The sequence below is a fragment of the Salmo salar genome, chromosome 12, assembly GCF_965601325.2.
Source record: "Salmo salar chromosome 12, fSalSal1, whole genome shotgun sequence".
Taxonomy (NCBI): domain Eukaryota; kingdom Metazoa; phylum Chordata; class Actinopteri; order Salmoniformes; family Salmonidae; genus Salmo; species Salmo salar.
In genome coordinates, this window is record NC_138302.1 from 81,199,762 (window position 1) to 81,214,687 (window position 14,926).

Genomic DNA, 14,926 nt, shown 5'->3' on the forward strand with positions numbered 1-14,926 from the left:
ACGGTCTTATCACCAGACTGTTCGCTTGAGGACCTTTTCACCATATTGAAGGGCTGTATTTTCCCTCATTGTGTATGTGTCTGCGTCCGCGCCTGTGTGCCAATGTTATGTGTAGGGTTGCAAAGGGAGGATAGATTACTGGAAACCTTCACAGTTTACCAGTAAACTACCAGAATTTTGGTATCTTTCAAGGATTTTATATACAGTACCAGTCAAAAGTTAGAACAAATCTATTCATTCCCGGGTTTTTCTGAATTTTACTATTTTCTACATTGGAGAATAATAGTGAAGACATCACAACTACGAAATAACCCATATGGAATCATGTAGTAACCATAAAAGTGGTAAATAAATCAAAATATATTTTAGATTTGAGATTCTTCAAACTAGCTACCACTTTCCTTGATGACAGCTTTGCACACTCTTGGCATTCTCTCAGCCAGCTTCATGAGGTAGTAACCTGGAATGCATTTTAATTAACAGGTGTGCCTTGTTAAAAGTTCATTTGTGGAATTTTTTTCCTTCTCAATGCGTTTGAGCCAATCACTTGTGTTGTGACAAGGTAGGGATGGTATACAGAAGATAGTCCTATTTGGAAAAAGACCAAGTCCATATTACGGCAAGAACAGCTCAAATAAACAAAGAAAAACAACAGTCCATCATTACTTTAAGACATGAAGGTCAGTCAATGGGGAACATTTCAAGAACTTTGAAAGTTTCTTCAAGTGCTGTCGAAAAAAACATCTAGTGCTATGATGAAACTGGCTCTCATGAGGACCGCCACAGGAAAGGAAGACCCAGAGTTACCTTTGCTGCTGAGGATAAGTTCATTAGAGTTACCAGCCTCAGAAATCGGCAATTAACTGCACCTCAGATTGCAGCCCAAATAAATGCTTCACGGAGTTCAATTAGCAGACACATCTCAACATCAACTGTTCAGAGGAGACTACGAAAATCAGGCATTCATGGTCGAATTGCTGCAAAGAAACCACTACTAAAGGACACCAATAATAAGAAGAGACTTGCTTGGGCCAAGAAACACGAGCAATGGACATTAGACCGGTGGAAATCTGTCCTTTGGTTGAATGAGTCAAAATTTGAGATTTTTGGTTACAACCGCCGTGACTTTGTGAGACGCAGAGTAGGTGAATGGATGATGTCCGCATGTGTGGTTCCCACCATTGAAGCATGGAGGAGGAGGTGTCAATATGCTTTGATGGTGACACTGTCAGTGATGAAATTAGAATTCAAGGTACACTTAACCAGCATGGCTACCACAGCAGTCGGCAGTGATACGCCATCCCATCTGGTTTGGGATGGGATGGCTTGACCCAAAACACACCTCCCTAAGGGCTCTTTCACCAAGAAGGAGAGTGATGGAGTGTTGCATCAGGTGACCTGGCCTCCACAATCCACCGACCTCAACCAAATTGAGATGTTTGAGATGAGTCGGACCGTAGAGTGAAGGGAAAGCAGCCTACAAGTGCTCAGCATATGTGGGAACTCCTTCAAGACTGTTGGAAAAGCATTCCAGGTGACTACCTCATGAAGCTGGTTAAGAGAATGCCAAGAGTGTGCAAAGCTGTCATGTTATTTCATTTGTTGATGTCTTCACTATTATTCTACAATGTAGAAAATAGTAAAAATAAATGAAAAACCCTTAAATGAGTAGATGTGTCCAAACTTTTGACTGGTACTGTATATAAACCATCAACTTAGTGTATACCATTGGTGTTTAGTATGAGGGTTTCAGCATGAAATATCCTTTCTATACAGTATATTTTTTACACACTATTTATTGACTATGTCAGTATGTTTTTTCTGTCAATGTTTTGTCGTCAAAATGGTGGCAGTTGTGAAAAACATTGATGGCTGGAAGAGAAAATCATGCCATTGTTGATTAGATGCTTTTTTCATTAATTAGGTAATTTCCTCTTGAATGATATGGTCTATCTACTAGAAACTCATGGACAAGGATAGAAAAAATGTATACTGTATATGAATAAAAAAAAAAAAGTTATTCAAGTGTAAATTACCAAAGTTACGATACTGTAGATTGCCATAGATTTTCTGTTAAATTACCCAAATTACTGAAGATTATTTTTAACTATGGTAAACTACAAGTAGCTTAACAACCCTAATTGTGTGTGACTGTTTCTGTGCGTGATGACAGGGTGTACTCAGCCCTCTCTCTCTATGTGTCTCTCTCCCGCCGGCAGCGTCCATTGTGATTGGGAAGTGGTGGTGTGAGATGGAGCCCTGTCTGGAGGGAGAGGAGTGTAAGACTCTGCCTGATAACTCTGGATGGATGTGCTCCTCTGGGAACAAGATCAAGACCACAAGGGTGAGACTCTGCACTGGCACTAGAGTCACTCACTCACACATTCACATGCACACAAACACACACTGAACACAGCACATACAAGTTACTCTCACAATGGCTATAGATTTTGATAGATAAGCTATGTGAATCTGTTATTTAAGTGAGACGTGGTGAGGAGGCCCCACTTAACTACAACCTTTAGAAAATAACAACCTCTCAGGCGGTAACTAGAACCTTAGTGACCATAGTTGGACAAAACACTTCTGATGGAAATGCTTTAGTACCTCTACTGATATACTGTGGCAGGATCTCATCTGCTGTCCCATTACTCTAATTTGGGTAATCGTCTCCTTTTATTTGATTTAAAATACATATATTTTCAAACTCAAACAGAAATAAAGCATGCACTAGACACATGACATACACTACATTACCAAAAGTATCTGGACACCTGCTCGTCGAACATCTCATTTAAAAATCATAGGCATTACTATGGAGATGGTCCCCCCTTTGCTGCTATAACAGATGTTGGAACATTGTTGCGTGGACTTGCTTCCATTCAGCCACAAAAGCATTAGTGAGGTCGGGCACTGATGTTGGGTGATTAAGCCTGGCTCCCAGTTGGCATTCCAATTCATCCCAAAGATGTTCGATGGGGTTGAGGTCTGTATGGACCTCGCTTTGCGCACGGGAGCATTGTCATGCTGAAACAACAAAGGGCCTTTCCCAAACTGTTGCCATAAAATTGGAAGCACAGAATCGTTTTGAATGTCATTGTATGTTATTGCGTTAAGATTTCCCTAACTAAAGGGCCTAGCCCGAACCATAAAAAACAGCCCCATTTGTCCTCCTCCACCAAACTTTAAACCTGGCACTATGCATTGGGGCAGTTAGTGTTCTCCTGACATCCGTCAAACCCAGATTCGTCCATCGGACTGCCCAATGGCAGCGAGCTCTACACCACTCCAGAGAAAGTGTTTCCACTGTTCCAGGGTCCAATGGCAGCGAGCTCTACACCACTCCAGAGAAAGTGTTTCCACTGTTCCAGAGTCCAATGGCAGCGAGCTCTACACCACTCCAGAGAACGTGTTTCCACTGTTCCAGAGTCCAATGGCAGTGAGCTCTACACCACTCCAGAGAACGTGTTTCCACTGTTCCAGAGTCCAATGGCAGCGAGCTCTACACCACTCCAGAGAACGTGTTTCCACTGTTCCAGAGTCCAATGGCAGCGAGCTCTACACCACTCCAGAGAAAGTGTTTCCACTGTTCCAGGGTCCAATGGCAGTGAGCTCTACACCACTCCAGAGAAAGTGTTTCCACTGCTCCAGAGTCCAATGGCAGCGAGCTCTACACCACTCCAGAGAACGTGTTTCCACTGCTCCAGAGTCCAATGGCAGCGAGCTCTACATCACTCCAGCCGTCGCTTAGCACTGCGCATTCTGATCAGATGAGTTTTACACGCTACACACTTCAGCACTTGGCGGTCCCGTTCTGTGAGCTATCATTTCACAGCTGAGTCGTTGTTTCTCCTAGACATTTCCACTCCACAATAGCAGCACTTATAGTTGACTGGGGCAGCTCTAGCAGGGCAGACATTTGACAAACTGACTTGTTGGAAAGTTGGCATCCTATGACAGTGCTACGTTGAAAGTCACTGAGCTCTTCAAGGCCAATCTCCTGCCAATGTTTGTATATGGAGATTGCATGGCTGTGTGCTCAATTTTATACACCTGTCAGCAACGGGGGTGGCTGAAATAGCCAAATCGACTCATTTGAAAGGGTGTCCACATACTTTTGTATTTTTTTGTGTTTCTTTGTCGTGAGGTGGGTTTTTAAACTGTAAGCACTAATGACCTGTGCCAGAAAAGTGTAAGCAAGGCAGTGAGAAACATCCTGTTTTTGCCTGAGGGTTAATCTCTTTAGAAAGATAAACTTAGCTAAGAGCAAGTATATTTCCACTGCCAGGCAGTTTGTAAAAAACTAGATGGAAAATCCACCGTAAGAAATGAAAATAATAAAAGGAATAATGTCCCTGAAGCAAGCCGATCTAACACTCCATGACAGGTTGATCACCAGATTTGGATTCATTCGATTGACTCCCCAGACCGAATGCTGCCTCCCCCTTCTGTTAGTGATTCGTAACCATGACTTTGAATAGAAACAGAGACTAATGTGACTGTAGTGAAAGGAACAGCCAGGGAAGGTTGGACCACACAGAGCTTTTCAAGGTTGTTCCGCATGCTTATACAGTACACAGTCTATACTACTTTACTATTCCAAGCCCCCACCCTAAAAGTGAAAAGAAGTTGACCGGATGGTACGATTTTGCCAGCCTGTCAAGGTAAGTGCTCTGATACAGTACAAAGCCAACTTTAAGAATGCATCTCTGAATGCATTCTTTGGACAAAAAAGTGAAAAGTGTTTCCTACGTTTTATGTAACCTTTGAGGAACCTTCTTGTTGCCAGGAATATTTCCTAAATCAGTGGTTCACAAACCTCTCCTTGGGGACCCCCAGTTGTTCCATGTATTTGATCAATTCCAGAGCTAGCACACCTGATTCAACTTGTGAACTAATCATCAAGGTGAATCAGGTGAGCTAGTTCAGGGCTACAACAAAATGGTGAAATGTCTGGGGGTCCCTGAGGAGAAGTTTGAGAACCGCTCTCCTAAATACTCTTCATAGGAATAAATTACTATGTGCAGTACTGAGAAGTGATCTAAACTCATCAGTGAATAGGAGTGGATCCTGTTTTGTACATTAGGTTAAGAAAGGCAAAGTCTCTACTAAAGGTTTTACTCCTAAATATACATGTCAACATTTTCTCTTGACCCTCTCTTTGCAGAACACTGCGCCATACTCACCTTTTTAGCTCTGGAAGCAAAATGCAGAGGATGCTTCAACAGAAACTGAGCTGCATTCTTGCTTCTGTAAAGGTTAGTCTCTCTCCATCTTTTCTTCATGTGCACTTCACTTCAAACACAACTATGGGAGTGGGACTGACTGACTGATGTTCACTGATTTCTCATTAACCCACATACTCAGGGAAAATAATCAAGTGTGTGTGTTTACATGCTGTGCATGAGTAGGCAGGCTTGACACAAATACTCTGCGCTCTCCCTCCCACTCAAGACTGCAAATTACAGTATAACACATGCAACAATTGCAACACACGTAATCAAAATCATGTTTGTCAACAAATTAAAAAATATCTAGAAATCTAGAAATAAAAAGACATGCATTGCTGGCTGTCAACACACACACATGCATGCAAACACACACACAAACATGTACACACAAACACAGACACAGAGACACAGGTCCAGCCTTGACCACTTGTGGTCGGATCAGTGTGTAATAGTAGGACCAGTCCCTCTCTCTCTCGTCCATTCACTCATTTTGTTTCATGTCCTGTATTGCTACTGGGCACTGTGTGAATTAGATTACAGTGCATAGTCCTAGTCTGCCATCCCCAATCTGATGTGTTGATTTTGGACATGACTGCGCGTGTGTGTGTGTGCGTGCGTGCATGCGTTTGTTTGTGTGTGTGTTTGTATGCGTGCACGTGTGTTTTCTTGGGTGCCGCTCTTGTTGTGTGGGTTCTTATCATCAGGCTGCTTTATGTCCTGATCTGCCTCTGATGGGGGGGGGGGCAGCTATCAGTGGACAGCATAGACAATAGTCAACATAAAAGGGTTTTATTCTCGCTCTGCATTTCTCTGGTTTAATCAACATCTTTCATTCTTTCTGCATTGAGGGCAGATAACCTCATCTGTATTTGTTCTGTTACACGCCAGTAAATCCTGTTTTTATTTTCATTTCACCTGCAGGGTTTAATTTTCTCTTAACAGTCTCAGTGAAATGCAATCAGGCACACATACACCAACTCATACACATAAATACATCAGCTTACATTTTTTTAATTGGCATGAAAGTAGGACGCTGCCAAAGTGAGTGTCTGATACCCTTGTTTTTGTCTTTTTTCTTTCTGTCTTTCAGAGAGGGAGCCCTGCTTGCCTGTTCTGTATCAGCAGCAGACAAGGCAGGCCTTTTGTTTGAGGAAGTCACAGTGAAGGGAAGTGGGGAGGGACCCCACCAAACACAAGCCCAGCATAGAGCCACATTACCCGCTCCACTGGCTAAATAGATCAATCCATTTCTGCTCCCACCATACAATTATGTTGTTGACAATTACAAGTAAAAGGGAGAGAGCAAAAGAAAGTGAAATGATAAATCTCATCATTCTGCCTACCTGCCCCTTTTGTTAAAATGATCTAGTTATTTGAAGCCTTCAATATTATCAAGAATACCTACTAGACCAGATGGCCTTAGATTATGATATTGTTATAAGTCTATTAGCCCAGGACTTTGGGAGTTTCCTAGCTGTTGCCTCAGTATTCAGATTCAGTATTTACTTTGCTGTTTCAAGAGCCACATGTTGTCTATTAGAAGTACAGAAGGAACCTTTTCGAGCCAGTCACAAACAACAGCAGGATATATCCCATCTGGGAGGCTTGATCAGAGCAAAGTTACCTGCCAGCAGATGCATCACCATCAAATGTGTTGAATAAGGGAAATCATAAAACAATCAATCGAAAACACTCCACTCAAGAAATGATCATCATCAAGCACTCATGTTTTCCACTTCCCATATTTGTTTGGTAACACTTTACATGATCTATCCATCCACATGGTTCATGTAAAGTGAACGGTACTACTTTCTTCTACTCTTTTGTTCTATACCCATTGTCAATGTCACATTAAATTGATCTTGATATATGTTGTTGTTGTCTGGAGTTTTCTGTTCAGTCGGGGTGTTTCATTGCTTTTCAAAGAAGTTGCTCTGCAAATGGAGTAGAAGTGTTCAGCACTTAACGAAAAACAGAAGGAGGGAGAATGTCTAAATTATTTTCGCTAAGGCAATTGTCCTTGGCTCTTTTTACTTACTGAGGTCTGAGTAAATTGCATTTTAATGTGGCTAGTAAATTAGAATGCAGAGGGCTTAGTTTCTAACAGAAAAAAAGCAATAGTTTGAAAATCCTTCTCCAATCCATCCCTACCTGCTGCTGCTCTGCTCATTTCCACAGAAGGGGACAGAACAGAGGACAGCTGAAATGACAGCATTTGCATATAGTTCCCTGTGTTGAGTGTAACAAACCTCTGTGGGATTCAGTCTGTCTCTCTTCTGTCTCTCTGTGGGAGAAGCAGACGTAATGGCAACCTGCTTCTGCTCTGGTTATTTTAGAGGTCACTTTCTGCTGGAACACGGCGGCATTTTGCCATTCGTTGGTTGATAGAGATGATACAGATGCAAATGCTGGACCAGCTAGGCCTTAACGATTAGCTTTCTGACAAGAGGGGCTAGTTCTGTACAGAAGGAAGAGGGAGAGAACACATGGTACGTTCTACACTTTAATGGGTTCCTCGGCTGTCCCCATAGGAGAACCCTTTTTTGTTCCAGGTAGAGCTCTTTTTGGTTCCAGGTAGAACCTTCTGTAGAAGCCAAAAGCGTTAATTCTACTTGCAACCAAAAAGGGTTCTTCAAAGTGTTCTACTGAGACAGCCAAAGAAGCCTTTTTAAGGTTCTAGATAGCATCCTTTTTTCTGAGAGTGGTAAAGAGAAAAGAGAGTGAAACTACCTTTGAATGGACATGATTGAGTCGTCATGGTACAGTAAGTCAGGCTTTCCTCTATGGCCTTTATGGTTGTGAAAACTACATCACTCCAAACTTTGAAAAAAGGTGGCATTAATCTTGAAAATGTTGGATGTCATCACAATATCATACCATGTTAGTGAACCATACAAACTATGGCAAGAAAGTTCTTTGAGTAGGAGAGTAGGGTTAACAGATAGTAGATGAGCACAGGACCACTTACAGTACAACATGAGCAGTCTGACCTGTGAGAGAGAAAAGTTATCAACCTCCACATCATTTCACCATCCACTCCCTCTATCTCCAAATTACCACACAGACCTGTCAGTATGAGCTGTGCCCAGGGGCCCAAGGGGTCCCCCAGGGTCCTGTGCCTTGTCTCAATCACACACACAGCTGGCTGTCACTAGCAGAGACCGGTGAATGGAAATGTTATTGTGAGCAGTATGAGGGAGAAACCAGAGCCACTGGGTTTGGGTTTTTAACTAGCCCCACAATATGCAGGGTACCCTATTCTCTGTCTTCATTTCTGGTTCTTACACAGGATTTAGGAAAACACCAGAGAGCGTCACAGTTTTAATGAGATAGATTGCTGTGAATGTTGTTCTGTAAATTAACATTTGAGGAAATACCAAATATAATATCACATTTTTTAGGAGACGTTAACTTTTAGATGATATATTGAGGCACACTGTCAACCTTAGAAAGCATGGTGTGGGTATAACCAAGAAAATACAAAAGGCATGCAGTAAGTAAAGTGTGTGTAGTCTTTTTCATGAATGTATTGAGAACCTTGTTCAGCCTTGGGACTGAAAAGCCAAGTCTTCAATAGCTGTCTGAGGCCTGCACAATGTGCCATTGAAATCCAGCCAGATTCACTACTGACACTAAATAAGAGTTGTTGAACTAAAATCAAAAGAAAGACGGTCAGGCTTATATCCCTTTTAGCACAACCAAAGTCTTTTCACTGGGCTCAGACAGACAGACTGAAATCCTGAGAGGTGATTGGCTGGTTCTGTTAGAGGAAGCACAGGCTGTTCCAGGACATTGATCGTGGGCAAAGCAGTGTGAAATAACAGGCCAAAATATACCACAGTGATGTTACCCAGAGCAGACATACACACAATGGAAACACACCAAGGTTTTTTTGCACTGAAACTCTGCTATCCTATGGATGAGAATGTACCTCAGTGTCAATGTTGTTTACTTTCACAAAATGTCTGTTTTTTAGCAATAACCAACACAATCTTACACTCAATTTGTGCAAATGTGTACAAAAAGTATTTCAGCAGATTTTGTGCATTTTTGTTTGGCTTAAAAAATACAGACATTTTTGTGTGACTTCATTCACAGGAAAACACATTTATTTGGGGAAACTTCGGAAACAACCTTTTGCTCCAATGAAGTTATTAGAGCAATGCATGATGGGCAATGGTGTCCTACACTGCCACATTTATTTATATATATTATATATATATATAGATATAACAAAAGGCGTTAACAACCCAATATTGTTAATCAACCAGGTTGTCACCAAAATAATTATAATATAATAGTAGCCTTACATTTTTTTTATTTTTTATTAATGCCAATACTGTTTTCTATGCTTATTTTCACTTAATACTTTGAGATACTGGTTCACTTGTAGTCAGAAAGGACCTTTTTCCATCTAGGCAATAGTAGGCCTACACGATTTTCTTAATTTCACATTTCATGGAGCCAACATTACACAATTTTCTTCATAATGCATTTAATACAAGGCTTCACTTTTTTGTGTACATTACATCATTTCTTTCAAAATGCATTTTGTACAAGGCTAGAATTTTATTCGGGTTGCCAGGTTGGTGAAAAAAAAAATGGTGGTATTGATCAGGGAATGGGGATACATTTTTATAATGGTAAATTATAATACACACCATAATACACACACACACACACACACGCACAGAAACCCTTATACACACACTCTGTTTGTACTCATGTTATAGCCAACTCTTGACTTTTGTATGAATTATTTATAATAAAATATTTGTATATAGTATATAAGATAATGTATTCATTATCTTTAAACTTGTTCAATGTTTGTAGTTTGCATCTTTCAGTAATGATTAACATGGTTAAATAGTCATAAATGTCTGCTTGATTTAGCTTTTGGTATATTTGGCATTTTTATACATATTCTGTATTTCCACTGAAGAAAGCAATAATTAATCAACACACTACTGTAAATAAATGGACACTACCTGTTATAAAATGGAAATTGCTCTCCCTAAATAAATGGTGAGAAATGCTCATTCTGAAGCCATTCGGCCATGGGTTTCACATAATAATGATACAAGTTATATCACCTTAAAAAGGGTTTATTTACAACCTATGTGGTATACGATGTTAGGAATAGTGGCATAGGAGAGTCTGAAATTAATTAAATAGCTTATTGTTAGGGTATGTTCAATGTCAACTGCAATTTCCTGTGAGAAATGTTCAGTCTGAAGCCATTCGGCTATGGGTTTCACAGCCCTATAATAATGATACAAGTTATATCACCTTAAAAAGGGTTTATTTACAACCTCTGGGGTATAAGTTATGTAGGAGAGTCTGACATAACCCCTAACTTGAGTTTAGTCTTCGCCAGTGAGAACCAAGAGGGGCCTAGCTTCGTCCTTTATGACTGGGAAAGGCCTTGATTCTAGGCCATAGAAAATCCTACATCCATCTCATTAGATCAGAAATTATTAATATTACTGGTTTGCATCCTAAAAAAATAATAGTTGTGTGTTTTTGCTTAACACATATAATTTGCCTACCCACGTGATGTATATCATTGTCAGGTTATTTTATATTTAAGCTTCAGTGACAACAGAACACCATGGTTGTAATAACACTTTAAACAGGTCGTTTGTAAATGTGTAGAATGTGTTTGTTTTGGGTCCACACTGGTAAATTAACTTATTTTAAATAAACAGTCACAGAGGATTTTCTTCTGAATAACTGGTCAGAGCATAGCACTTTCCATTCAGCCTCAGGCAACATTGATGTAAGGCTTGATCACACCTGTAGTGACTACTTCTATCCATCATGCCCATTGCTGCTTATCCATTGTTCACTAGATATACCAATGTAATTACACCCAACACAATGTGGAAAAACAGAATGCTTCCCACCACTAGATCACATAACTAGACGTGAGCTGGATGTGATCCCAACACTGCCACCAATGTAGCCAAAGAAATTGAAAGCTGCAACAGGGACTCTAACCAGCGTTCATACGTGGCAAAGTGAGCTCCAACAGCCGTTGTCTTGAAATCCTAGTAGGCCTCTGGGCAGAGGCAGTAAGCCAACAATGCTGGCATATGCCTTGTTACAATAGCCTAAGTATATAACATGATTGACATGACCATAAAAATTATAATGAAACAGCCTTGGAAGTGCCATAAGTGTAAGCCAACATAATTAACTATTTTACATGAACCTGTATTAACTGCATTGATATGAACTAATTGATCATAGTCCAGACTCTTTATAGTTGCAAATACCATGCAGTTGCACCAGGGGAATTGAAACCAAACTGATTTTTTTTTGTTTCCCACATTTATTTATGAATTACTTTCCCATCATGAAAATGCATCCCCATACCCCAATCAAATACCTTCGTTGATACAAAAAAAAACTGACAAATACAGATTTTTTATTCCAATCTGGCAACCCTCATAAAATCTGACATAGCACCAGTATCCCAAAGTATTAAGTGAAAACAAGCATAGAAAACAACATTGGGACTAGTAAAAAATAAAATAAGGCTACGTAAGAATAAATAGATGTGGGACACAATTACATTTTTTCCTATGAATGAAGTCGCACAAAAATGTGTCTTTTCCTACGAGTTAAGTCGCACACATTTTTTTGTAGCCTCACATGAATTAAACCACACAAAAATGCACGAAATGTGATGAAACACTTTTTGTACATATTTGCATGAACTGAGTGAGATTGTGTTGCGATAACAGCAGAGGAGAGGTGAGGTGAGAGAGACAGGCTGTACAAAGCCTCTCAGTTCAAAAGACATATGGAATGGAGAAATTAATCTGGGTGTAATCCTCACACGTTTGTATGCCTGTGTTCTATCTAAGTGTATGTGTTTCTCTTCTCCTCTTCCCTGTGTGTTTCAGATTCATCCTAGGACCTAACAAAGAGTTCCCTCGCAGGCTCCCAGCCAGGATCCCCTCCCTCCAAATGGACTAAAACCATTATACATCGACGGCGACTGACTGGATTACCTGTGACCGCAAAAAGGATATCCTCTGAAATAAAACAGCTTTGCTAGCGTGGTGCCAAGGATTTTAGACCAGACTAATCCCCTTTTTGATCAATGAGCCTCACGTCGGGAGACTCCACGACAACAACCGCCACACATGCTCTTTTTTTCTCCCCTTCAAAACGAAAACAGCTTAGCCGGGGTTATTTAGATGTTGTAAAAATGTTATTTGAAAACACTAACGCCTCCCCAAAGGTAAACTGGATGATCCTCACTGAGAGTCAGTGCCACCGAGCAGGGGATCCTACAGGATCAGTGGCACATTGGAGGGACATTATGTGGGGATTGCTTTTACCTATTTCATCATCCTTGTCAACGGCATCCATCTTAGAAGCGACAACTCAGCATGCCAGCTTTCCTGTGACTGTGTGGAGCCTGGGCAGTGACCCTGACTGCTGTTCACTCTGCCTACGCAACGCAATGCCGCAGGAACAACAACGAGCGCTGAGTAAACAGACACTGAGAGGTCACAGGGGTCAACCCGGGGGCCCACAGTCACTGTCCATGATTGACATGTCAGTCAGAAGTCTTCTTTGTTGGCATGCTCTATGTAATTCATTGGAGCTTTTTCTTTGTACGTAAGATGCTTTGTGTATATATACATATATAAATCAGTACATATAAAAAGAGTATGTGGGCTCCCTTATACAGTAAACAAAATATTCTGCACAGAGATCCTTTTGTGGGATTCTTCAGTTCTGTCCCTGATTATGAAGTACAGTGAATTCCTAGTCAAAGGTAGTGGTTGAATCTCCTCTCTGTGTATAGGACTGTTTGCAGTGTTTGCTTGTATTGAGAATCTCTGGAATAGCCTTACAGGATCATCATGAGAAGGTATTGGTCTTTTTCACCATTCAGCAATGTACTTGGAAGATAGGAATCTCTTTAGCTTCTGTAAAGATGATACAAACACTATACAGAACTGTCTAACAAAACAAACTATAATCAATAGCGACCCACGTCCTCTTTTCTGTGCTAAATTAGAAATAACAGTGCAACTGGGCCCAGTATCTGAGAGTTAACGCCTGTTCTTATTTCATTTCCTGTGTCTGCTATGGAGAATGAGTGTGGACTTGGCTGTCAATCAATCAAATGTATTTATAAAGCCCTTTTTACATCAGCCGATGTCACAAAGTGCTATACAGAAACCCAGCCTAAAACAGCAAGCAATGCAGATGTATAAGGTGAGCCAGGTAGCCTAGTGGTTAGAAAGTTGGGCCAGTAATCAAAACGTTGCTAGATAAAATCCCCAAGCTGACAAGGTAAAAATTTGTTGTTCTGCCCCTGAACAAGGCAATTAACCCACTGTTCCTAGGCCGTCATTGTAAATAAGAATTTGTTCAAAACTGACATGCCTAGTTAAATAAAGGTTAAATAAAAAAAATTAAAAGAAGCATGGTGACTAGGAAGAAACCTAGAGAGGAACCAGGCTATGAGGGGTGGCCAGTCCTCTTCTGGTTGTGCCAGGCGGAGATTATAACAGCACATGGCCAAGATGTTCAAATGTTCATAGATGACCAGCAGGGTTGTTGCGTGTAGATTCCACACTGACACAGTAGGCAGGTTTCTATTGACCCAGGTTTATCTGACAAAAGCAATGTCTCCCAAAAAATCATTGCAACATTTGTAATGGCAGATGTAGGAGACATTTTCTAAAGATCAAATACATTTTTTATCAGTTCGACAGTTTCTTTACTGCAACAAATGATGATGGAAACTGTGTTTTTTGAATAAAATATGATTGCTGAATAATTTTGAAGGTACGCGGGGCATGTGATGTTATCGTGTAACTATAAAACTTCACTCCACATTTAATTGTAAATGCCAACTGCTTGCAAAATCCATTTATTCAACTAGAAAAATGATGTTTTTTTGCAAGACAAAGATTGTCTTGACTTTCAAGAATGCCTGAATTGCTTTACATTGCAATTTGAAGTTTCACCATCAAATTGTTTCAGGTCTCTACTAGGCCTACATGACTACAATGGCACGGACTGTGGCAATAAGTAGGCACGAGAATTATTAGAATATGGCAAATATTAGTCAATTCTTGCATTCTATCCATGCTGGCTTTTGCGGGCTACCTGCCGTAACATCATTACGTCCAGCTGTTTTTTCCCCGACATGGCAGTACAGACATGGCAGTACAGACATGGCAGTACACTGGAAACGCACTGTGGCATGCAACTGTCGCATCTACAGTACTTCTATGCGAACCTTCTAAATGTCGACAAAAATTCACTGGACAAGTTAAGGGAAACCTAGCTACTGAAAGCCTTTCCAATGGAGATATTGAAAAAGACATTGAGAAAGTATTAGCCACATTCGACAGACATGCAGTACCCCGATTATATATACATACAGCCTTATCAGAATTAAAACAATTTTCTATACTGAATTGCCTGTCTCATTTTCCTAGGTTTACTGTTTTAATGTAGATTTTGTTTCTTAATATGTGGTGCATACATTCATAAGTTCCTTTAAGTTCCATCTATATTATGAACAGATATGTACTCTACCATTCGTCTGAGTGAACAACACGTCAACAACACCAGTCATGACTGGTGGAAATATGCATACAAACAGACATGCTCACACACGCACACACAAATTCATCTCTGATTGTTAATTTACAAAA

The 14,926-nt window shown here is 40.5% G+C and overlaps 1 protein-coding gene across 2 annotated transcripts in view; it reads left to right on the forward strand.

Moving 5' to 3' along the window:
- LOC106565835 (chemokine-like protein TAFA-1) overlaps positions 1-14,665 on the forward strand; it is a 248,193-nt gene extending 233,528 nt beyond the window's left edge. Inside the window, exons 4-6 of one of the 2 annotated variants that reach the window (XM_045691776.2) lie at positions 2,220-2,344; positions 5,168-5,258; positions 12,143-14,665. In XM_045691776.2, coding sequence (XP_045547732.1) covers positions 2,220-2,344; positions 5,168-5,194 — 152 coding nt within the window. In that variant the 3' untranslated portion in view covers positions 5,195-5,258; positions 12,143-14,665. Of the gene's footprint in view, positions 1-2,219; positions 2,345-5,167; positions 5,259-6,321; positions 7,102-12,142 lie in introns of those variants that run through there. The other variant, XM_014133405.3, reaches the window with a different exon arrangement.
- The last annotated feature ends 261 nt before the right edge of the window (positions 14,666-14,926 follow it).